This window comes from Trachypithecus francoisi, unplaced genomic scaffold, assembly GCF_009764315.1.
Source record: "Trachypithecus francoisi isolate TF-2019V2 unplaced genomic scaffold, Tfra_2.0 Lachesis_group1, whole genome shotgun sequence".
Taxonomy (NCBI): Eukaryota; Metazoa; Chordata; class Mammalia; order Primates; family Cercopithecidae; genus Trachypithecus; species Trachypithecus francoisi.
This window is the reverse complement of record NW_022681454.1, coordinates 98,493,212-98,516,756: the sequence shown is the minus strand read 5'-3', so window position 1 is coordinate 98,516,756 and position 23,545 is coordinate 98,493,212. Positions and strand designations below refer to the sequence as shown.

Genomic DNA, 23,545 nt, shown 5'->3' with positions numbered 1-23,545 from the left:
AGTTTCTGCCGAGAGATCTGCTGTTAGTCTGATGGGCTTCCCTTTGTGGGTAACCTGACCTTTCTCTCTGGCTGCCCTTAAGATTTTTTCCTTCACTTCAACTTTGGTGAATCTGACAATTATGTGCCTTGGAGTTGCTCTTCTCGAAGATTATCTTTGTGGCATTCTCTGTATTTCCTGAATTTGAATGTTGGCCTGCCCTACTAGGTTGGGGAAGTTCTCCTGGATGATATCCTGAAGAGTGTTTTCCAACTTGGTTCCATTTTCTCCCTCACTTTCAGGCACCCCAATCAGATGTAGATTTGGTCTTTTTACATAATCCCATACTTCTTGCAGGCTTTGTTCATTTCTTTTTCTTCGTTTTTCTTTAGATTTCTCTTCTCACTTCATTTCATTCATTTGATCCTCAACCACTGATACTCTTTCTTCCAGTTGATCCAGTCGGTTATTGAAGCTTGTGCATTTGTCACGTATTTCTCGTGTCATGGTTTTCTTCTCTGCCAGTTCGTTTATGGCCTTCTCTGCATTAATTATTCTAGCTATCAATTCTTTTTTCAAGATTTTTGGTTTCTTTGCCCTGGGTATGTAATTCCTCCTTTAGCTCTGAGAAGTTTGATGGACTGAAGCCTTCTTTTCTCATCTCGTCAAAGTCATTCTCCGTCCAGCTTTGATCCGTTGCTGGTGATGAGATGCGCTCCTTTGCAGGGGGAGATGCGCTCTTATTTTTTGAATTTCCAGCTTTTCTGCCCTGCTTTTTCCCCATCTTTGTGGTTTTATCTGCCTTTGGTCTTTGATGATGGTGACGTACTGATGAGGTTTTGGTGTGGGTGTCCTTCCTGTTTGTTAGTTTTCCTTCTAACAGTCAGGACCCTCAGCTGTAGGTCTGTTGGAGATTGCTTGAGGTCCACTCCAGACCCTGTTTGCCTGGATATCAGCAGCAGAGGCTGCAGAAGATAGAATATTGCTGAACAGCGAGTGTACCTGTCTGATTCTTGTTTTGGAAGCTTCCTCTCAGGGGTGTACTCCACCATGTGAGGTGTGGGGTGTCGGTCTGCCCCTAGTGGGGGATGTCTCTCAGTTAGGCTACTCAGGGGTCAGGGACCCACTTGAGCAGGCAGTCTGTCCATTCTCAGATCTCAACCTCCATGTTGGGAGATCCATTGCTCTCTTCAAAGCTGTCAGAGTCGTTTGCGTCTGCAGAGGTTTCTGCTGCTTTTGTTGTTGTTGTTGTTGTTGTTGTTTAGCTGTGCCCTGTCCCCAGAGGTGGAGTCTACAGAGACAGGCAGGCCTCCTTGAGCTGCTGTGAGCTCCACCCAGTGCAAGCTTCCCAGGGGCTTTGTTTACCTACTTAAGCCTCAGCAATGGTGGGCGCCCCTTCCCCAGCCTCCCTGCTGCCTTGCCGTTAGATCGCAGACTGCTGTGCTAGCAATGAGGGAGGCTCCGTGGGCGTGGGACCCTCCAGGCCAGGTGTGGGATATAATCTCCTGGTGTGCCCTTTTGCTAAGACCCTTGGTAAAGCACAGTATTGGGGTCGGAGTTACCCGATTTTCCAGGTGTTGTGTGTCTCAGTTTCCCTGGCTACAAAAAGGGATTCCCTTCCCCCTTGCACTTCCCAGGTGAGGTGATGTCTGGTCCTACTTCAGCTCTTGCTGGTCGGGCTGCAGCAGCTGACCAACACTGATTGTCCGGCACTCCCTAGTAAGATGAACCCAGTACCTCAGTTGAAAATGTAGAAATCACCTGTCTTCTGTGTCGCTCACGCTGGGAGCTGGAGACTGGAGCTGTTCCTGTTCGGCCATCTTGCTCTGCCTGTACAATGCTTATCTACATTTTGCATATGAGAAAATCGAGGCCCACAGAGCTTAAGTGACTTGCCATAGGTCACTATTAGTAAGTTGGGAACAGCAGGATCAATCAAGAATTCCAAACTCACGGTCCTTTTATTATGTTATGATGCCTTCAGTGTTTCTGTTTTATAGTTGCTTCACGTTTATTTTAGATGTCAAGTCTTTTTGCATATAAATGTAAAATCTACGCAAATTTTTACACTGACTTGCCTAATCACATTAGGCTTACATTGATATTGAAATTGATTTACTCTGTACTTAGTTTTAGTCTTCGATCCTTCAATAAATACCAAGCACTTACCACCTGGATGGTGCACAATGGTGAGTTTATCTAGAAGACAAAAAAAAAAGCATGTTCTACCGAGTTTTTTCAATATTTATCTTAAATTCTCTCTCTCTTCTTTTTTCATTGTTGGACTACTTCTTGTCTTTGAGGTCGCCATAAAATCTCACAATCTGATCTAAAAATATCAACCCCAAATTTCTCTACCTCCAGCCACTGTGAGTGAAACCATGCCTTTTATTACTTTTGTCCTTTTCTCTCCCAACCTTTGTCTCAAGGTATTATGATTTTAGATATGTTTGATATTAACACAAGCTTGTTGCCCTGCCTTGACATTCCCCTAGCTTGAGCTACTTCATTCTTTTTTAAAATCAACTTTATTCAGGAATAATTACATACAATTCAACTATTTATAAGGAAAGAGGTTGATGATTTTTGAGAAATATATATGGCCATGTACCCACCAACTTAATTAGGATAGAGACCATTTTTATCTCCATAATTTATCCCCTAATTCCCCCGTATGTCAATCTTCACTCAGACGTTACTCATGGCAACCCCTGATCTGATTTTGTTGCAGTAGGTACCTAGCCAGGCATGAGTGAGGCAGGAGAGGGCTCCACATCACCCACCAGGAATGTCAGGCGACCATCAGGTGATGGTTCGGCAGTTATCATACTGCCTTTCTAAAAATGATAATTGGCAGCCTGTCTCAGGGAGAGGCAATTTGCTGATGGTCCAGAGTTGTCTCACTGAAGTGGTAATTCATCACAGATGCCAGGCAGAGGCAATTTCCCAGTCAGATAAAAACACTTGAAATTGGTAATTAACTTCCAATAAATTCTCAGGAATTAGGTGAGTGAGCTCCAGCACTCACATTAAGATACAAAATGGTGGAGTATGACCTTCTGGGGGCATTACACTGGAAAAGAAAAGAAAGCCTCCAGTGGGGATGCATACAACTTTCTGAACACACTGCGCATGCTCACCTCCCAGGTGTAAGGAGGACACCGTGCATGTGGGCAGCTCACTCTTAGGGAAGAATGAAGGGAAATGTGTGCAAGATGCTGGAAGTTGGCCAGCATATAAAGTCTTAGGATCAAGGTTAAACAGGGAACTTGACCTCCACAGTGCCTGCTTCAGTCTCTTTCAAGTGTACTTTTCTTTCCTTCCTCATCTAAAGCTTTTTAATAAACTTCCACTCCTGCTCTGAAACTTGCCTCAGTCTCTTTTTCTGCCTTATGTCCCTCTGTCAAACTCTTTCTTCTGAGGAGAGAAGAATTGAGGTTGCTGCAGACCTGTATGGATTTGCTGCTGGTAACCTGGATATTCACCACCCCTAACAATTTCTACTTCTATAATTTTGTCTAGATTAGTTTTATCTAGAATTCCAGATAGATGGAATACCACAGCATGTAGTATTCCTTTGTGTCTGATTCCCTTGTGTCTGATCCATCCTTTTTGTCTGTTATCTTTCACTAAGTATGTGTAATGTTTGTGAGATTCATTTATATTGTTGTTACAATAGTAAGTATTCCTTTTTATTGCTAAATAGTATTCCACAATATAAATGTATCACAGTACAATCATGTATTCTTCTATTGGACATTTGCATATGTTGTAATAACCCCATTTAATTGTTTCTAGTTTGGATATTATGAATGAAACTGCCATGAACTTTTGTGAACAAGTCTTTGTGTGAACACAGGCATTTATTTGTTTTGGAAAAAATCCTGGAGTGGAATGACTAGGTCATATGGTAAGTGCATATTTGACTTCTCCATAGTTATCACTGCACTTTATATTCCCATAAGCAATGCATACAATGCATATCCAGTTCCACATCCTAACTGACAGTCTTCTGAAATGGTAATTCACTATACTTTTTGTGTATTGGTATATCATTGTAGTTGAATTTGCTTTTGCTAATGGTTAATGATATTGAGCATCTTTTCACATGCTTATGGGCCATTTGCTTTCATAAACTAAGACGTGGGTACTAGATGTGCTCTTTGGTGCTGGGCTGTCACTGCCTCTAGCTCCTCTCAGCTGAAAGAGTTAAAGAAATATACATACTTGTACACACAACCATATTTCTATATTTATCTCTCTGTAATTATTTGTTATATTTTTACTTCCAATTCCAGTACAATACCATAACAGTCATTCTAGCCCTTCTTCTTTCCTTAATTATAACTGATTTCTCAGACAATAAAAAACCTAGCTCTCATTATCCATAATACATTTTTTTTGCCTATATTCCATTTTGCCTCCTATCTCTGCCTTGTCTTCATTTACTGAATATGCAAAATATTAACAAAGTTCTAAAAGTGAGAATTGTACAAAGAGGTATACTCAGAGGAGTGTGGAATTTTATTTTTTGAGTCAATTTTGGCAAGTTTTTTTTTCAAGTAATTTGTCCTTTTTGGTCTAAGTTGTTAAATGTATTGGCAGAAAGTTAATTATATATTTTCTTAGTATCTTTTTTTTTTTTTTTTTTTGAGATGGAGTCTTGCTGTGCCACCCAGGCTGGAGTGCAGTGGAGCAATCTTGGCTCACTGCAACCTCCGCCTCCTAGGTCCAAGCAATTCTCCAGCCTCAGCCTCTGGAGTAGCTGGGATTACAGGCACATGCCACCGTGCCTCGCTAATTTTTTGTATTTTTAGTAGAGACAGGGTTTCATCGTTGACCAGGCTGGTCTTGAACTCTTGACCTCAGGTGATCCACCTGCCTCAGCCTCCCAAAGTGCTGGGATCACAAGCGTGAGCCACCACACCCGGCCAGAGCCACCACACCAGGCCCTTAGTATCTTTTTAATGTCTGTAGGATCTGTTGTAGTAACCCAATTTAATTCCTAATTTAGGTATCTTCTTGTCCTTTTTTTTTCCTTGATCATTCTTCCCATGGGCTTATCAAATTTATTTATGTTTTCAAACAAACTCTCTTTTGATTTTATTTTCTTTTTGTTTATCTCTTTCCTTTTTTACTGATTTCTGATCTTAATTATTTCTCTCCTCTTACCTCTTTTTGAAGGTTTGCTTTTCATTTTCTATTTTTCTAAAGTGGAAACTTAAATCATTGACTTCAAGCTTTTTGTTATTTTCTAGTATAATACTTATAGTAATACGTTTCCCTTTAGTTAACTGTTAACTACATACTTGTTTTACCTGCATTCCACAAATTTTGATATGTTTTTTTCATTACTGTTCAGGTTGAAATACTTTCTTATGATTTCTTATTTGACCCTCATGTTATTTTGAATGTTGTATTTAATTCCTAAATATATTGGGAGATGTTCTAGAGATATAATTCCTAACTGATTTCTAATTTACTTCTGTTGTGGTAAGAGACTATAAGATTCTAAAAGACTAAAATCTTTTAGACAATATACTCTGAAGATTTCAGTCTTTAGAAGTTTACTGAAACTTTTTTGATCATCTAGCCTATGTTTCATCTTGGTGAACTTCAATGTATATACCTTTAATAAATATGTATTCTGACTTAAAAAAATTTTTGTGAATGTCAATTGGGCCAAGTTAGCTGATAGTGTTGTTTAGGTCTTCTGTATCTTTACTGATTTTCGTCTATTCGTTCTATTAATTAGTAAGAAAGAAGTGAAAACATCTCCGAGTACTGTCAGATTTTGCTTCAGGAGTTTAAGTAAAATTCAAATATATAATATAAAATTACTTTATATTATGAGATATTTAGAATTGCTCTATCTTTCTAGTGAACTGCCTTTTTATCTGTATGTAATATCCTTGTTTATCTTTTGTAATACTCTCTATTTTGAAATTTATCTTGTGTTATGTTGATATATCCATGCCAGCTTTCTTATGCTTATGATTATTACTATTGTCATAGTAACCTTTTACCATACTTTACTTTCAAACTATCTGTGTTTTATATCTAAAATATACGTCTTTTAGACAGCATAATATTGGATATTGCTTTCGTTTCCAGTCTGAAAATGTCTGCTTTTAAAAGGAAGTGACTAATTCAGTCACCTTTAATATAATTGTGATATGGCTTAGTTAAATACTGCCATCTTGTTCTTGGTTCTTCACTTATCCATTTTGTTTATATTCCTCTTTTTCTACTTTCCTGCTTTATTTTTGGTGAATCAAACAGGTTTTTTTTTAAATAATCTATTTTATTTCCTCTATGAGTTTCCTAAGTATACTTCTTATCTATAAATTTTTTAAACCGATTTCTTTCTATTTTTAAAATAAAATATGCATCTTTAACTTAGATTTTGAGACAGTAGTATACCCCTTAGTACTTCATGCCTTATAGTTGACACATCACACTTCCTACTTGACCCTCTCCACTTCCTCTCTCCACTTCCTACTTTATAACTGAATCTTTACACTTTACCACATAGCAATTTTGGAAACACATAATTCTATTTATCTGCCTCCGTTGTCCTTTGCATGATTGTTTTCATATTTCCTTCTCCATATTATAGAACTTCTAACTTAAGTTTTATTATTTTTGCTTTAAACAGTTGTCTTTGAAGTAATTTATGAGAAAAAGGAAAACATAATATTTTATATCTACCTCCTTTCTATAATTTTCAGTATTCTTTTCCCCACAGATTCCCTCGGTGACAATCTGAGTTTGTTTGTTAACATCCCTTCACCTTGTATGATATTTTTAAGCATTTATTCTACTGTAATTTTGCTGTGAATTACCTCATTTCATTTGTCTTAAATGTCTTTATTTTATCACGTTTTTGAGGTATATTTCCTCTGGATTTAGAATTCTAAGTGGTCATTTTTTAGGACTTTAAAGATGTTATTGTATTGTCGTCAATCCTCCATTGTTTCTGATAACAAATTATTGATTTTTTTCGCTTTATATGTAACATGTGTTTCCTCTGGCTGCTTTCTTTTTTTTTTTTTTTTTTTTTTTTTTTTTTTTTTTTTTTTTTTTTTGAGACGGAGTCTCGCTCTGTCGCCCGGCCTGGAGTGCAGTGGCCGGATCTCAGCTCACTGCAAGCTCCACCTCCCGGGTTTACCGCCATTCTCCTGCCTCAGCCTCCCGAGTAGCTGGGACTACAGGCGCCCGCCACCTCGCCCGGCTATTTTTTTGTATTTTTTAGTAGAGACGGGGTTTCACCGTGTTAGCCAGGATGGTCTCGATCTCCTGACCTCGTGATCCGCCCGTCTCGGCCTCCCAAAGTGCTGGGATTACAGGCTTGAGCCACCGCGCCCGGCCTGGCTGCTTTCAATAACTTCTTTTTACCTTGGCTTAAAGTAGCTTGAAAATAAATCGGCTAGAAGTCCTTCTTTTAACAATTATGCTAATTTTGTTTCTTAAAAGTTTTTTCAACAATACGCAAGTGGTTTGCATTAAATTTGGCAAGGTTTTGGTCATCAATTTTTAAACAATGTTTTGCCTCTTTTCACTCTTTTCTCCTTCTGGGTTCTAATTACGTGCATTTTAGAATGCATTATATTGTCCTAAATGTTGCTGGGACTCTGTTCATTTTTGAAATCTTTTTATCTCTCTAAAAATCAAATTGGATAATTTCTATTGGTTCGTCTTAATTTTATTTACTAACTCTTAATTTGTCATCTCCAATTTGATAATAAGTTCATCTGATTAATTTTTATTTATTTTATTGTACTTTTACTTTCTATACTTTCTACTTGGTTCTTATATAGTTTCACTTTTTTTTTCTGCTGAGATTCTCTATTTATTCCGTCCTTAAAACCACATTTTTCACTAATTCAGTGTTTATAAGAAGTGCTTTAAAGTCTGTTTGCTAAGATCAACAACATCCAACATCTCAGGTTCCGTCTATACTTTCTTTTTCTTCATTAATATGACAGCTTCCTGTTTCTTTGTATGTCTTCTTTTTTTAATTGAACACTGGACATTATAGATAATGTGTTGTATATTCCGGATTCTAGAATATTCTTCTGATGACAGTATGTTCTCGTTTTAGTAGGCAGCTCAATTACTGGCAAGAACTTGTATAGACTTAATTTTATTCTTTTTCACAGTGGGCTTTTTGTGCCCAAGGTGTTTTCTTTTTAAGGTCCTGAGTTTGTAGATTCAGTCAGCCTACAAACTCTGTCTCCAGTATAGATCTTGTTGGGGCTTGGTTTGAGATTTTGTTAGGGCATGTCTAGAGTAGATCTTACTCTAAATCCTGGTCCTTACTCATTACGTCTTTTGGGTGCCACAGCAGAATGTCAGATATTTTAAAGAGGTGTTAAGATCTCCCTAATTTGACAGTGCCAGAACTTAAAAATTCCCAGGCTGGCTTTTCCTCAACTCTGCTCAACTTTTAGTGTCTGCCTTTTGCTCTCAATGCCCTAGAAGTTGCTGTCTTGCATGCCTTGACTGTCTTGCTTTGCACAGGTACAGCTCATCTCTCAGCCACAGACTTGTGGAGTGCTTCCCATGGACCTCTTAGGCTACCTCTCTACACAGTCACCTGCTCTCAATGACCCACCACACACATTCTAGTAGCTTCAGCTACCCTGAACTAGGATCTCTGCCTTCTCAGTTCAACAGAACTTCTTTGCTTTGCTCAGAGTGTAGTCAGGAAATATTCCTCTGGCAGAGAACTGGGCCATAATAAGAGGCACCTCATGAGTACTGCTTGTTTCTAGAATTATTCATAGTCTTTGGCTACCTATTGTCTGCCTCCTAATATCACTTGCTTCATATATTTGCCCAGTAATAGTGTCCTGTGCAATAGAAAGATTTGTATAGTATTATTTATTCCAGTGTGACTGAAAGGAGAACTAATTGATTCATAATTAAGGCACCGATAATTAAGAGCATTGATTTTGAATTAAACAGAAATGGTTTCTCACTTCTTATGTGTGTCCTTTAACTTTTTAGTTTATCAGGGCCTCAGTTTCCTTATTTGTAAATCAGAAATATTGCCCACCTCATAAAGGTATTGTAAGAAACAATAATGTATAGGAGATAATAAATATTAGCTTTTTAATGCTCCTCGGTAAAATTATTTATATGACTTGTAACTTTATAAATCGTTAAAATTTTAATCTCATTCATATTAAAATGGAGGTGTCTGTCACCTAAAAGATGGCCCCGTCTTTATGACCTTAATTATTTTAGAAAGTATATTTGTGTTTTACAAACATTTTAAGGTGCTTAAAGAATTCTCTCTAGAAAAATACATAACTGTATAATATGAAGAGAAATGAATTTCAACATGAAGGACTAGCTAAAAGCTATGCAATATTAATGAAAACGGAAGAGATGGAAGCTTTCACACTCTTTTAGTGGCTGCTAGTTTTTAATTATCTATGCAGGGGTAGAGTCGTGGGGAAACAGTGGTCAGATAGTGATAACATAATTTATTTTTAATTTTTGAATGTGTTGTTTATTTTAGCAAAATTTTACTATCTTAATAATGTTTGGCTTAACATAGAGTCTCCCCTCCCCTAACCTCCACTGCCAGAGCAACTTTTAATTATTAGAAATTTTAAAATGATACACATGTTGACAATTGTGAGAACTCACTGTAGTAATATTTTAACTTATTCAAAAGCATGTCTCTTTAATCATTTGATTTTTTTTTTTTTTTTTTTTTGAGATGGAGCCTTGCTCTGTCACCCAGGCTGGAGTGTAATGGTGTGATCTTGGCTCACTGCAACCTCTGTGCCTCCCGGGGTGTTCAAGCAATTCTCCTGCCTCAGCATTCTGAGTAGTTGGGATTACAGGCATGCACTGCCATGGCTGGCTAATTTTTATATTTTTAGTAGAGACAGGGTTTTACCATTTAGTCAGGCTGGTCTTGAACTCCTATCCTCAAGTGATCCACCCACCTCGGCCTCCCAAAGTGCTGGGATTACAGGTGTGAGCCACTACACCCGGCCTTGATTTCTTATATAATGGATTATTAAAAAATTGAGTAGAGTTGTCCTATTTGCAACTTACATAGACATCAAAAGAAAGAGAGTAACAAGCATTTATTATATTATAGCATATAAAATACTTATAGTCTCTGGTTCATTATGAACTTTCATTATGAACCAGAGAATATGATAAGTATTTTATATGTTAACTCACACAAGCACTCTCAGATGCATATATAATTATAGATGTGTATTTTGCAGACAAGGAATTTCACTACCAGAGATTAAGACCCTCTCTAGGTTAGACAGTTGGGAATTGTTGAGGTTTCGATTTGAACTCAGGCCCATTCATCTCCACAGTCCCTGAATTTTCAACTCAATCACTCTATTATTTTTGAATAGCAGGCGAATCTTACTTACTATAGACATTTTCTTCTTCTGGCCTTTTTCCAATAATGCAATCTCGTAGTTGTCGTAACTTCTCCTTAATGTAGAAACAACCAGGACATAGTTATGATTTTCAAATTTTTATAGATCAAGATGAAAACCTCAACTACTGTTAGCAATACCACTGCCGCTACTTGATATTATTTGCTACTTACGACGTCTCAATTGCCATCCTTGATACTTTCCATGTGTTATCTTACTTAACTCTCACAGCTTAATGAAGTGGATGTAAAATGTCATCATTCCATTTTGTAGATATTGAAACTGAGGTACAGAGAGGTATAGTAACTTTCCCAAATTATAATTTTAAGTGGTAGAGTCAAGATTGGATCCTAGAGTGCAATTCTTTGGGAAGCTGTTTTCCCAACCCGATGCTTATGGGGTCTATATTTGCTATTTGGTGTCCAAAAGCAGAAGGGTTACACAGTGATGGTTTGCTGCTGCCTGAGCCCATCTCCAGCCTCTGTATGGCACATTCCTTCCCAGTGTTCTAATTCTAAAAATCAGAGACTTAATAGCAGATGAACATAACAGGATTCTTCTTCTTAGCACATTTGTGATTTCTTTGATTTCCAAATATTGAACATTATCTTTTTAAGCAAAATATAAAACAAGCTAACATTTAATAATCTTGTTTTAGAACAGAACTTAAGAATAGCACTCTTTCCTTAGGATTTTCCTGGAAACTTAGAAACCACTTTTCCTATTTAGTTGTTTCCATTGCCTTACAGATCTCTCCTACCAGTGGTGCCAAACTCTTCTTCAGGCACTCCGTGACTATGAGTAGGAGTGAGGAGAGTGAAGGGCAAGGTTTTGCCTTCTCCACCATTTCATCTTCAACGCCAGGGATTCTACATGATTCTTAGTTATTCTGGAAACCAGCTTCCACTATTAACTCCATGTTTGTGCCATTTTCTTTCTTAGTTTCCTAGGATAATTCCTTCATCAGTAATAATATGATTTCAGTTACCTCTGATAACTTCATTTATATTCATAGGATACAAACAAATACTTTTGCAAGCTGCAAGAAAAATATTGAAAAGTACATAGAAATGCATATTTGTTTGCATGTGTGTATTGAATAAACAGGAGGAATATTCATCTTTTTGTTGTTTGGATTTTGGCCCAGTCCCTTATGTTAGGACTGACTGATTCCTCTGACAGAATTCAGACCAAGTCATTAAACTTTGTTGCTTATGGAAAGTAATCTTAGTATCTTTCAGCCTTTATTTTAAAAATACATATTTTTAAAATAATGTATTTTAAAATAAACATTTTTAAATTTTTAAAATAAACATGAATAATATTCATTATCCCACTATCACTTTATTATTAGGTGAGTCAGATCAATCTCTAAGTAGTGAGTATGAAGCACCTTAAATTCTTCCTAAAACAAGATTAAGTATAAATATACAATAAATATAAAAATAGGAACAACCAGGGTTTAATGAAACAACTAGTGAAATATTTCAAAATGATATTTAGGTTGGATAACTGTAAATGGAAAACGTTATTATTTAAGAGTCTCAGGAGGATGAAATACAATTGACTTAATTCAACAAAATCTATACAATCTAACATTGCTAGGAACGTGATTTGTAGGTCTGCACCTAAACACATGTGTATTGGTGATGACATTGACATGATTGAGAAACAATATTGTAATTCTAATCATGAACAATGAAGACTTGCAGAACTCTACAATCAGTATTCTTTAGCATTTATTTGGCAAAATAATTGCCTTTGCTTAGTGTCACAAAATCTGGATGAGGTTCAGCCACCAACCCACAACCATAACTGCCCTTAGAGACAGCTGGTTTCTAACAAGGCACGATCTCAGATGCACTGGGAAAGTCCCCTGGCCTATATACTGTATTGTTTGAAATTTCTCTATTTTGATTCTTTTTTATTGTTTAAAAATGTTTTCCTAAGCAATGTCTTTTAAATAAAAATTATCTCTTGGAAAAGTTACAATATTAAGCTATCATCAATTATTTATACTTTGGCCTAAATTTGCTTATTAAATGTGTTTAATCAAACAGCTATCTAGAACTGGGTTTTGAAGGAATGGGATTTCCTTGATAAGAAGAAAAAATTGTTAAAATATTTTTGGAGTGAAAAGGGATGGAATATGGGACTATGACTGTGTTATCTCTCACTGAGGAATGCCAAGGGGTGTGTGTGGTATATTTTGTTTTCATTCCCATCTCAGAACCATGTCCTCCAATCCCATCTCAGGAGGTAAATCATATTTACAGAAGACAAGCTTATTTGAACTTAATCTTGGTATTTCTCTACAAACTGTGACTGATATATATATATATATATATATATATATATACACACACACACACATACACACATATACATATGTAAATGTATGTGTATGTGTACATATATATAAATAAAAGTTTAAGGAGAAAGAAGATACAACTTATTGCATTTTATTTAGGACTGTTGCTTAGTGTGATTTTAATCATTGTCTCATTCCTTTCCTTTTAAGCCTGGCATACATAATACAATCTTCAGTGTAAAGATGCTTTAACTTAATTTCAGCAACAAGATTCAAAAAACACTCACTATACTAAAGACAGGTATTATAAGCTGATTAGGTATTAGCTTTGGTATACTGGGTTAGAGGATTGACTTCATCAATGGCTGGTGAACATAGTATCTGGATATTTTCAAACATTTAATTGATTTCTTGAAGTATCTTTCTTAATGACTAGTTAAAAATAAAAGAACAGTTACCTGCATTCCTTGTGAAAATTAAACATTAACAAACTAGGGGCTCCACAAGTGACGGAATGTCCCAGAAAACACTGGGGCCAATATTACCTGCTGAATCATTTCCAGGCCACTTTTCCCCATCTGCCAGTGTTCAAATTTCTCCAGGGCTTCATCCATAGACATTTGCCCATTCTTGACTTTCTCTTGCAGGAGGATGAGCTCTTCCTGACCATCAGTTAGACAGCCCCTGAGAGTAGAAAAGGCTGGACTCTCTATCCGAGCTCTGTCTAAAATACAAGGGGAGGGTGCATTAATAGAAAGTCCAGGTGTAGACAACTGAGAACAAAAGCACTCTACAAATAAGTCATTGGAGTAGCTTCTTCTTAAGTCTCTATGAGCAGTTAAAGAATAAACCAGGGCCGGGCGCGGTGGCTCAAGCCTGTAATCCCAGCACTTTGGGAGGCCGAGACGGGCGGATCACGAGGTCAGGAGATCGAGACCATCCTGGCTAACACGGTGAAACCCCGTCTCTACTAAAATATACAAAAAACTAGCCGGGCGAGGTGGCAGGCGCCTGTAGTCCCAGCTACTTGGGAGGCTGAGGCAGGAGAATGGCGTGAACCCGGAGGCGGAGCTTGCAGTGAGCTGAGATCCGGCCACTGCACTCCAGCCTGGGCGACAGAGCGAGACTCCGTCTCAAAAAAAAAAAAAAAAAAAAAAAGAATAAACCAGTATATTTTTAATGAGTTTCTTTCTAAGGATGGAGGTGCCTGGAACCTAGTCTTAAGGGTTATACAAATGTGTCTCATTACTGAGAAACAGAAAGGGACAAGGAGAGAAAGGACAGTAGCAAAAGTTTTACACTTTGCTAGTTGAGGGCAGTGCCAATTTTGTCTTATTTTTCTGAGGATTATCAGAGATCATGTGCACAAAATAGTTAGCATAGTGCTTACCACACAGAAAGCTAAATAAATGTTAACATTAATATTAACAATAAATATCTTTAGAATAAACAGTCTTCCAAACTTTGGGAAAAGAGATGTCAACCAACATCCAAATGTCACAAAAGGTTTCACATCATTTGAAAAGTTATTTCTGAAAGATTTAAAATAAATGATCAGTTATTTTGTAGTGAAATGCTTCCTTTTCTAAAGAGTTTATTTTGGAGCATGCCATGTATTATTTGCTCAGCACAAAAGGAATAGTACATGGCCTAGCATGAGGCACCCTGGTAGCAAATTGGCAGACCGTGGGTGAATTCAGTGTTTCCCTTGTCCACCATGGTGTTTAAAGACATAAATGGGCCTGCATGACTTTAAGGATGCTATGTGCTCTCTAGGTTACTGCAATCCTTGCCACACCTTAGAGTTGCTGGATGACAACACACGTCTGCTACCTGCCTAGCTGCTGGGACTCATTTGAGTTTGTACCTTCTCATTTACATATTTTTATTAAGTGCAACATACATTTTGTATTATTTCAGGAGGGGTAGGTAACATGTCTTAATATACTATCAAATCTAAACATGCCCCCAGAGTCTGAAAGGAGAGAATAGCCGGTCCTGCCTAACTATATACCAGTGAGCTGTTCTTGGAGGGATCTGCCCATTTCTGGGAGTGCTTCTTCAAGAAAGAAACATGAATTTGACTATCCAGACAATATTAACAAGGATTTGGGAAATGAGGAGGACATTCAAATTCTATAGTAATAATAATTTGTTGATATAATTAGAATTGGTTGTTCTGGAAAAGAGGTTTCAAGTATTTGATAGCAAATGTTATATGTCTAAAGAGGACTTGAGCCTTGGGGTTGTTCTGGAATGACCTCTAATGTTTCTCTCAGTTTCAAGAAGGACTGTAATAGTGAATCTTGGAACACGGACGCACCGACGGTTTCTTTCCAAAAAGATTCACGTGCACATAAAATTTCTCTATGGTCAATAATTCTGCTTCCCACATGCGCTTTCTTTCTTTCCTTCCCCCTCCTCTCCTCTCCTCTCCTTTCTCCCTCCTTCGCTCTTTCTTTTCTTTCTTTCTCTTTTCTTTCTTCTTCCTTCCTTCCTTTCTCTTTCTTTCTTCTTTTTCTTTCTTCCCTCCCTTCCTCCCTCCCTCCCTTCCTTCCTTCTTCCTTCTCTCTCCTTCCCTCTTTTTCTCTTTCTCTCTTTCTTTCTTTCTCTCTCTCTCCCTTCCTTTCTTCTTTCTTTCTTTCTTTCTTTCTTTCTTTCTTTCTTTCTTTCTTTCTTTCTTCTTCCTTCCTTCCTTCTTCCTTTCTTTCTTCTTTTTCTTTCTTTCTTTTCTTTCTTTCTCTCTCTCCCTCCCTTTCTCTCTCTTTCTTTCTTTCTTTCTTTCTTTCTTTCTTTCTTTTCCTCTTTCTTTCTTTTTCTTTTTCTATTTTTAAACTTTTTCCCTTCTCACCATTTCCATTCAGCACAGGGGCTTTCTTGACTTGTCTTTTCTTGTCTTTTCTCTTCAGAACCTATTCCCCCAGAACTAAGATGTCAGCAGATTCTATACTCTAAATCTTCCTCCAAGGATGATGGAGCCTGAAATCCCAGAGGAATTGGAGAAGCACAAGTTAGCCAGAGTGCTAACTTGTTCAGCAGCAAAAAGCACAGATAACAATTGATATCTTGCTTCTTATACCATTTGCTTTTTATAGGCCTCCACACTAAAATGCAGTTCATGAAATGCAGTTAGGAGTAGAATTCTATATGCCATCCCTGCCAGAGGAGAGAGGTTGACCATCACCATTTAACAGCTATGCCATTTAACTATTACCTCACTTCTGTCATCCTTTTGCCTAAATGTGGATCCATTTTTATCTCAAGTAACCCAGGCAGCTGGATTTTCTGCTGTTCTGGAAGTTAGCTCAAGGAAAGTTTTCCCAGAAAACCGTACCAGTTTTAGTTTTGCTATATGTACAAGTTTAACTTAACAAATACTAACTCCTTTTAATAATATCTATTTCAATTACCCTTTCCTTTTTCTCAACCTAGCTATTAAAATATAAGCAAGATGACTTTTTTGGGGGGTATGGTGTTCAGTTGTATGATTGTGCAGAAAGAACAAAAGAACAAGTTAGGAGCAGCAGAGGTCTTAGATGTTGTTTTAAGAGTGAGTTATTTACAGCTAAACTAATTTTACATAAATCTGCTTTTACCTTTTTTTAAGAGTAAAGAGATTAAAGCATTTGTCTTGATAAATTAGGGATAGGCATGACAAGTTACAAAGAAAAATGATTTAGGCATCTCACTACCTTTTATTCTAAGGGTATACAAGTCAAACCAAAACATGCAATCTGTAATTTTTGGTAGAGTTTACAAGATTACTTTATTGAATTTAGATAACAATTTGATGGGGAAAAGGAGGTAATGAAAGGTTTTCCGTCTTCCTAATTTTGTATTTTTTTTTTGGTTTACCTTCAGAAGAATTAGTATGAATTTAATATAATTTTCATTAAAAAACATTTGTCAGACAACTAACTGTATATATGGTAGACTCTTGTCTCTTAGTGTAAAAGCTTCAAGGTAAACTACAGTTTTTAAAAGTTAATTCCTTTTAAATAAATTTCTCTTTACAAGTATTTCCATTTGATCAAATATTGGTCATATAAACATTAACCAACCCATTGTAGTGATTATATAAATATACAGATTAGGTAAGAATGTAAATTGGGATTTTCATTAAAATTATTTACTAGGTGACTGGTTGAAAGGACTTTGTTGAAAATTTGAAAGAAAACAACTTGATTGCCCAACAAAAAGTAATTTAAAATAGAGAATATTTACTTAATAAAAATATGTAGTCATTAAAAAGTAAAGATTGTGGCAACATAGAAAGTGCTTATTATATTATAACAAGTACAAAGGCAGGATACAAACTTATACACACATTAAAATTTTAAGTGTCAAAGTTAAAATATACATATACATAATAAAGCATGAAAAGAAACTTTAAAAGATAATATATGTTGTTCTATTGTGATGCCATATTACATATGTAATTATTTTCTTATGATCTCCAATTTTCTATAATAATACTATATTGCTTTTACAATATAAAAAATTTCTGCCACTTTATTAATAGGCTTTCCCATGGAATGCATACCATTTCAATCCATGCCAGATATACCATGCTGTAAGTACCATGTCATACTATAAATACCATGTGATGTCACACCATACTGTACCATCATACCAAATTAGTTTGTGGCACTTGGAAAGAACTTCTCATAATAGGACTTAAATAAATAGGGTCCAGGCACAGTGGCTGATACCTGTAATCCTGGCACTTTGGGAGGCCGAGGCAGGTGGATTGGTTGAGCCCAGGAGTTCCAGACCAGCCTGGGTAACATGGAGAGATCCCATCTCTATAAAAACTAGCCTGTAGTCCCAGCTACTCGGGAGGCTGAGGTGGAAGGATTGCTTGAGCCTGGAAGATCAAGGCTGCAGTGAGCTGAGATCGCCACTGCCTTCCAGCCTTGACACAGCAGACCCTGGCTTAAGAAAAAAAAAGAGAGAGAAAGAGAGAGAAAGAGAGAGAAGAGAGAGAGAGAGAAACAGAGAGAGAGAAAGAAAGAGAAAGAGAGAGAGAGAAAGACAGAGCAAGAGAGCGAGAGAGCGAGAACTAGTGGCCAAGATTTAAATCTTAAGTTATTTTTTGTTATTTAGTTTGGGAATTGGTAGGTATATAAGCTCAGGTCCATATGGACAAGACAGGATATGTTTGGTCTATTGATTTATTTGTATGTTCCAAGTAAGGCCTCTGCATCCCCTTAATTTTAGAATTACATATATTATTTGAGATATGTTTGTTTGTTTTGTTTTGTCTCATTTTGTTTTTGTTTTCGTTTTGAGGCAGTCTCCTTCTGTTGCCCTGGCTGGAGTGCAGTGGCACGACCTTGGTTCACTGCAGTCTCCGCCTTCTGAGTTCAAGTGAATCTCCTGTCTCAACCTCTTGAGTAGCTGGGATTACAGGTGTGTGCCACCACGACTGGCTAGTTTTCATATTTTTAGTAAAGATGGGGTCTTGCAATATTGACCAGGCTGGTCTTGAACACCTGACCTCAAGTGATCTGCCCACCTTGGCCTACCAAAGTGCTGGGATTACAGGTGTGAGTCACCACATCTGGCATTTGATGTTTTATTTTAATGATTGTGATTTTAGAACATGATTTTTTCCCCCACCACTTAGAAAATACAGAAGAGTACTGAAAACTGAAATAACTGCCACTCATTATTATACTCTTCAGAAACAGGTACCATAAACATCTTGGTGGTCCTTAAGTATCTATTTCTTTCCTTTTTTCTGAATTAGGGTTATCCTGACATAGTTCCTGTTTTTTTCTCTTGGTCATGTAGCCTAAGAATCTTTCCACGACATTAAATATTCTTTGAAAAATGGTTTTTAATGGGAGCATTATATTCCAAAGTTTGTATATTCAATAAAGTATTTAATCATTCTCTTACTAAGGGATTTTTTATTGTTTCCATTTTTCTCCAAAATTATATGTTTTTGGAGCTTATAAGTCTTTCATATGAATCACTGGCTGCATTATTTATTTGGTTGGCATAGACTCATAAAAATATAATTTTTGGGTATGATCACCTTTAAAGTTATTGATGTATACTTAGTGCCAATCTCCTCTCCTGGAACGTGTTGTCATATACACTCTCACTAGTAGGATGAGGGAGTATTTGTACTGTTTCACTTTTGATAGTATTTTGCATTATCCAACTCAAAGAAGTACATAAACTTTATAATAATTTTATAGTCTAAAGCTTTCTTTCATTGCCAGTGATTCTTAGATTATAACTCTGAGTGTGGTAGCTTAAAGAATTGAATAAGTAACAGACTTTAATATCACATATGGCCACTAGTCCGGCCCTAATTTTTTTTTTTCCAAGTGATTACCTTTCAGCTCTTTTTAATTATCTTCTCTATCAGTTTAGAAACATTCTTTCAAACTGTCATTTCTCTCTCCCTAAAGGAAAAGTATCCTATCAAAATGATTGGGATTCCCTTACATGTATAAGTTATTATAGAAAGAGTTGAGAGTATTTAATCTCCCATTAGGAAAATAGCATTATTCTATCTTTTTAATAGGTACTTTTTGTGTATGTTTTGAATTTAATGTGAATAATTTCTTTTCTTTCATGATGTTGCCAAACTAGTATTTCTGGTATATCAAAAAGTGAATTATTTATTAATTACATCCAGCTAGTTAAAATAATTTTTAAGAGTCTTATAGTTGATGTTTTCAAGTCTTCTGGCATGTATGTATATCATCTAAAAATAATGGAGAAAGTATCTCCTTCCCAATAATTACACATTTTATTTTAGATGCATGTTACTGCAGTTGCTAGAAACTTCCAGGATAATGATAAGTAAAAATGTTAATAGCGGGTATGCTTATCTTGTTCCTATCCCTAACGGGAATACCTCTACTTCTGAACTAATCAGATATTTCTGATAATGTTAAGAAATTATTCTCTTTCTTATTTTACAAGATTTTAAAAAAATTATGAATACTTGAACAATAATTTTATCTTTTTCATCAACTGAAATCATCATGTTTTTAAAAATAAAATAACTAGTACATTAATATTTCTACTCCATGAGATGGTTCATATAATATAAAAATTCTCTTTTATTTGAATTTGAAATAACTCACTGGCAAAACTTATTCTGGTTAACTATTGAGTTAAAATGTATACAAACATGTGTTGGTCATTAGTCTAGTGATATTTTAAATTTTTATTTATCACTTGACATAATTTTATTAATGAATATTTCCTTGGTATTTTGGGGGATGTATCTTTTTAAAGCAGAGCATAGTTTTGGCTTGAAGAAGTTAAAAATACAGCACTGTGGCACATCAACTATTTAAACTGAAAAACGGCAGGTGCAAGAAAGATCATTCTGACCTTTCAGTTGTTTCCCAAAAGCAGAAGACTAAATTCCCATGGTAAAGACACTCACTCTGTACAAGAAGGAAAAGCAATATCCGTAGCTTCAAAGAGGAGAAGTTGAGACTAAGAGGATTCTGTACATACCTTGTTAGAATAACTCTTGTCTTTTAAGCCTCCCATTTTCACAGTTTACTATTGTTTGTCTAATTCAGTAGCTAAGTAACTGGCTAACTGCTTTTTTGAGTCTTCATTTTCTTTGAGGGCTCCAGTGCCATGTGAAACTATGAAGCTTTTCTCTTGTTAATCTATTTTACATCAATTTAATTCTTAGTCCTGGCTGGTACCCTAAGAAGGTGGAGGTGGAGTTTTTCTGCCACTACAGTCTTTTGTCCACATTTCAGTGTGTATCTTTTTATGAGGGAGATTGTATAACATGGTATTTGGAGCCAGGTAGATGAGGACTTAAAGCTCTTTCTCATTCCATTTTTGTAAACTCCAGTTTCTTTGTCTATAAATGAAGGTAAATAATCCCCTTGTAACAGCGTTGTTGCAAGAGTTAAAGGAGCTAATATGTGTAATGTGCTTTGTTGTGTTTCAGGCTTCTGTTAAAGCTCAGGAAAGTTGTAGTGAGAGTTGTTAAAATGATTACCTGAAATAGTACAGAAGGTGATTACAAGTTTGGCCTTCAGAGTATGACAGAATTGAGTTCAAATTTCACCTCTACCATTTCTTAGCTCTGTGTCCTTGGTTACAAATAATCAATCCATTTTAAAAAGGAAAATAATATCTATCTCATATCTTTGAGGTTTTAATGAACTATTGCTATGCAGATGATTAACACATTTGTCCTCAATGACTGTTCCTGCCCTGTGAGAATGTTTTAACTGATATGAATTTATTGCGATGACTGCTGTTATACATAATCTTGTTTTGTATGTGGTTATAAAGACTATACATACATATGTATTTGTATATACATATATATGAAGGAATTTGAAAGTAGTGGTTACTTTTTAAAATTGCAGATTTTTAAATCTTTTTTTATTAATGAAGTAATGAATGAAAAAACATTTTCTTTCTAGTTCCTAGGTATTTTTATATTTTTTGGTCACTGTAACCAGATTATTGCTACTCAATTAGCAATAATTATGTTATATTACATATTTTTATCACTAATACTTTACATTCATGTCTTATAAATACATTTACAATAATTATTTAAGTTTACTTCAGTAATTTTCATACTGTAATTTCTTTTTAAGCTTTTTATTTTGTTTAACTCCTCATTAGTTAGAATATGTTTTGGTTGATACTTTCATAATGACAGAATGGTTATCTTTTCTAAAATTTTGGATATCCAAAAATTATTTTATTTTCTTCTTACATGAACAAAATACCTGACTAAATATAAACTTCTTAAGTTGCAGTTTTTTTCTCAAATAGACTTGGCATTCCATTATCTCAAGTTTCTGTCACATAGATTCTCTAATTTTTTAATTGATTTTGTTAATTTAGTAGAAAATCTAAGTTAAAATACTTGCTCAATACTTTAAGATTGTTTCTTTTTCCTTATAATCGAAAAGATTCGCTAGGGTGCTTTCAAACACAAGCAACGCTCTTTACTTTTTCCTGTCTCATAGTGAGCCCACTCAATCTGCACTATTCATCCTCCAACTTCCCACTTCTCCAAAGATGAGCTTAATAAAGTCATTGATTGTATTTTCTATTCTAGTTTTAAAAAACCTGTCATACTTGAGTTGTATCTCTGTTCTCCACATCTTACTAGTTTTTGGTCTTTCCATGTACTGAGAAAAAATCCTTCTTCAATATGTTCTCTACTTCACTGATTTATTTTCACCTAGTGTGAGTCCCTTTTGTTGTGACCGATGTGGATTTTAATTTGCTGTTGAAACTTTAGCTTCTTATTTTATTTTATTTTTATCATACTTCCTCTTGTCAATACCTTTTCTTCACGTCACATGTTTAATCTCATTCTGGTATCTCATCTCAAATGTCTTTCGCATATTTTGCTTTCATCTCAGCCTAACCTTGACCCTTGACTTTCTGCTGCTATTTCCTATCCATATTTTCCATTTGTTTTATGAGTTCAAACTTTTCTGACATTTTGTTTTTTGGCCCCTGCATTTTGTCACCAACTGCCTAGTACTGAACCTGAAAGTGGGACACTTCATTTGAAATTAACACATACTGCCTTAGAACTTTTGAAAAAGTTAAAATATTTATAAAAAGCTTCATATTTAAGCAGTTATGCATTGGTAGCTGAAAAGTTCTTTGTGTGTGTGTGTGAATTTCCCATTTTTTCCATGTTGAAAGCTTGGTGCTTTTGATACGATATCTGACAACCTTCCTCATTAAATACATAAATCATTAACAGAAGTATAATTATTCTGAGTCTTTACAAAAAAAAATTCTCCTTCCTTTCTTCTGGAGTAGTTTTAGTTTATGAACTTTTTGTTTGTTCTCATCTTTAATACTTCTGGCACGGTGGCTCATGTCTGTAATCCCAGCACTTTGGGAGGCCGAGGTAGGTGGATCACGAAGTCAAGAGATCAAGACTATCCTGGCCAACATGGTGAAACTCTGTCTCTACTAAAAATACAAAAAGTAGCTGGGCATGGTGGTGCACGCCTGTAGTCCTAGCTACTCAGGAGGCTGAGGCAGGAGAATGGGATGAACTCGGGAGGCAAAGCCTGCAGTGAGCCGAGATCATGCCACTCTACTCCAGCCTGGCGACAAAGTGAGACTCTGTCAAACACATCTACGGAATCATTGTTTGTTTGCCAAGGCTTTTGGTGTTTATATGTCCTTTGGTTCTTTCCCTGTGTTTAGGTCAAATTCCTGGGACGACTGCAGAAATCTTTAATAGGTGCGGTTGACAACTCAAGATCCCACGATTTAGCAGGTTTTTGTCTAATGCAGCTGCCACGATAGAGTTGGGACATGATTCCCTAGCACTATGTATCTAAGTCCGTGCATAAAATTTCTAACAGACTTCTTGACCTTCCCATCCCTCCACTGTTGAGCTTTACTTTAGAGTCCCAGGACCAGCCAAGTGTAGCATTACCCTCCTACACCCCACTTTCAACTGGAAGGAATATTTTATGCATGTATATGGAAAGATCAGAGCTGGGACACAGAGCACTTGTAAAAATTAACATTTATGTAGCAGAGAGGTAGCTGGGGTCAGGAGGTAAGGGAGGGATTAAATATCTTTCTACCTTCTATTATGAGCAAAGGACTGATTTGTTTTATAGACAGTAGGGGTAGACTACTGATTTTTAAATTTATCTCAATTAACTTTTCTCAACCTTAGAATTAATTGGAGTTAGTTCTAGATGCCAGTAAGCTTATTTTCCAGTCTTTGTTCTCCCTATTATTAAGAATTTCATCTTTTTTGTGTGTGCTTTGACTTCATTTCTGAGAGACAACACTGTGGGTTGCTAACATATTGCTATTTCAGACA

General features: G+C 36.1%; 1 protein-coding gene across 2 annotated transcripts in view; it reads right to left on the bottom strand.

Annotated features, from left to right (window-relative positions):
• Window positions 1-23,545, bottom strand: part of BANK1 (B cell scaffold protein with ankyrin repeats 1) — a 254,356-nt gene that overhangs the window by 7,442 nt on the left and 223,369 nt on the right. For both annotated transcript variants that reach the window (XM_033214877.1, XM_033214878.1), the window contains 3 exons: window positions 13,260-13,438; window positions 10,395-10,458; window positions 2,149-2,178 (listed from right to left, as the gene is read on the bottom strand). In XM_033214877.1, the coding sequence (XP_033070768.1) occupies window positions 2,149-2,178; window positions 10,395-10,458; window positions 13,260-13,438 (273 nt within the window). The remainder of the gene's footprint in view (window positions 1-2,148; window positions 2,179-10,394; window positions 10,459-13,259; window positions 13,439-23,545) is intronic.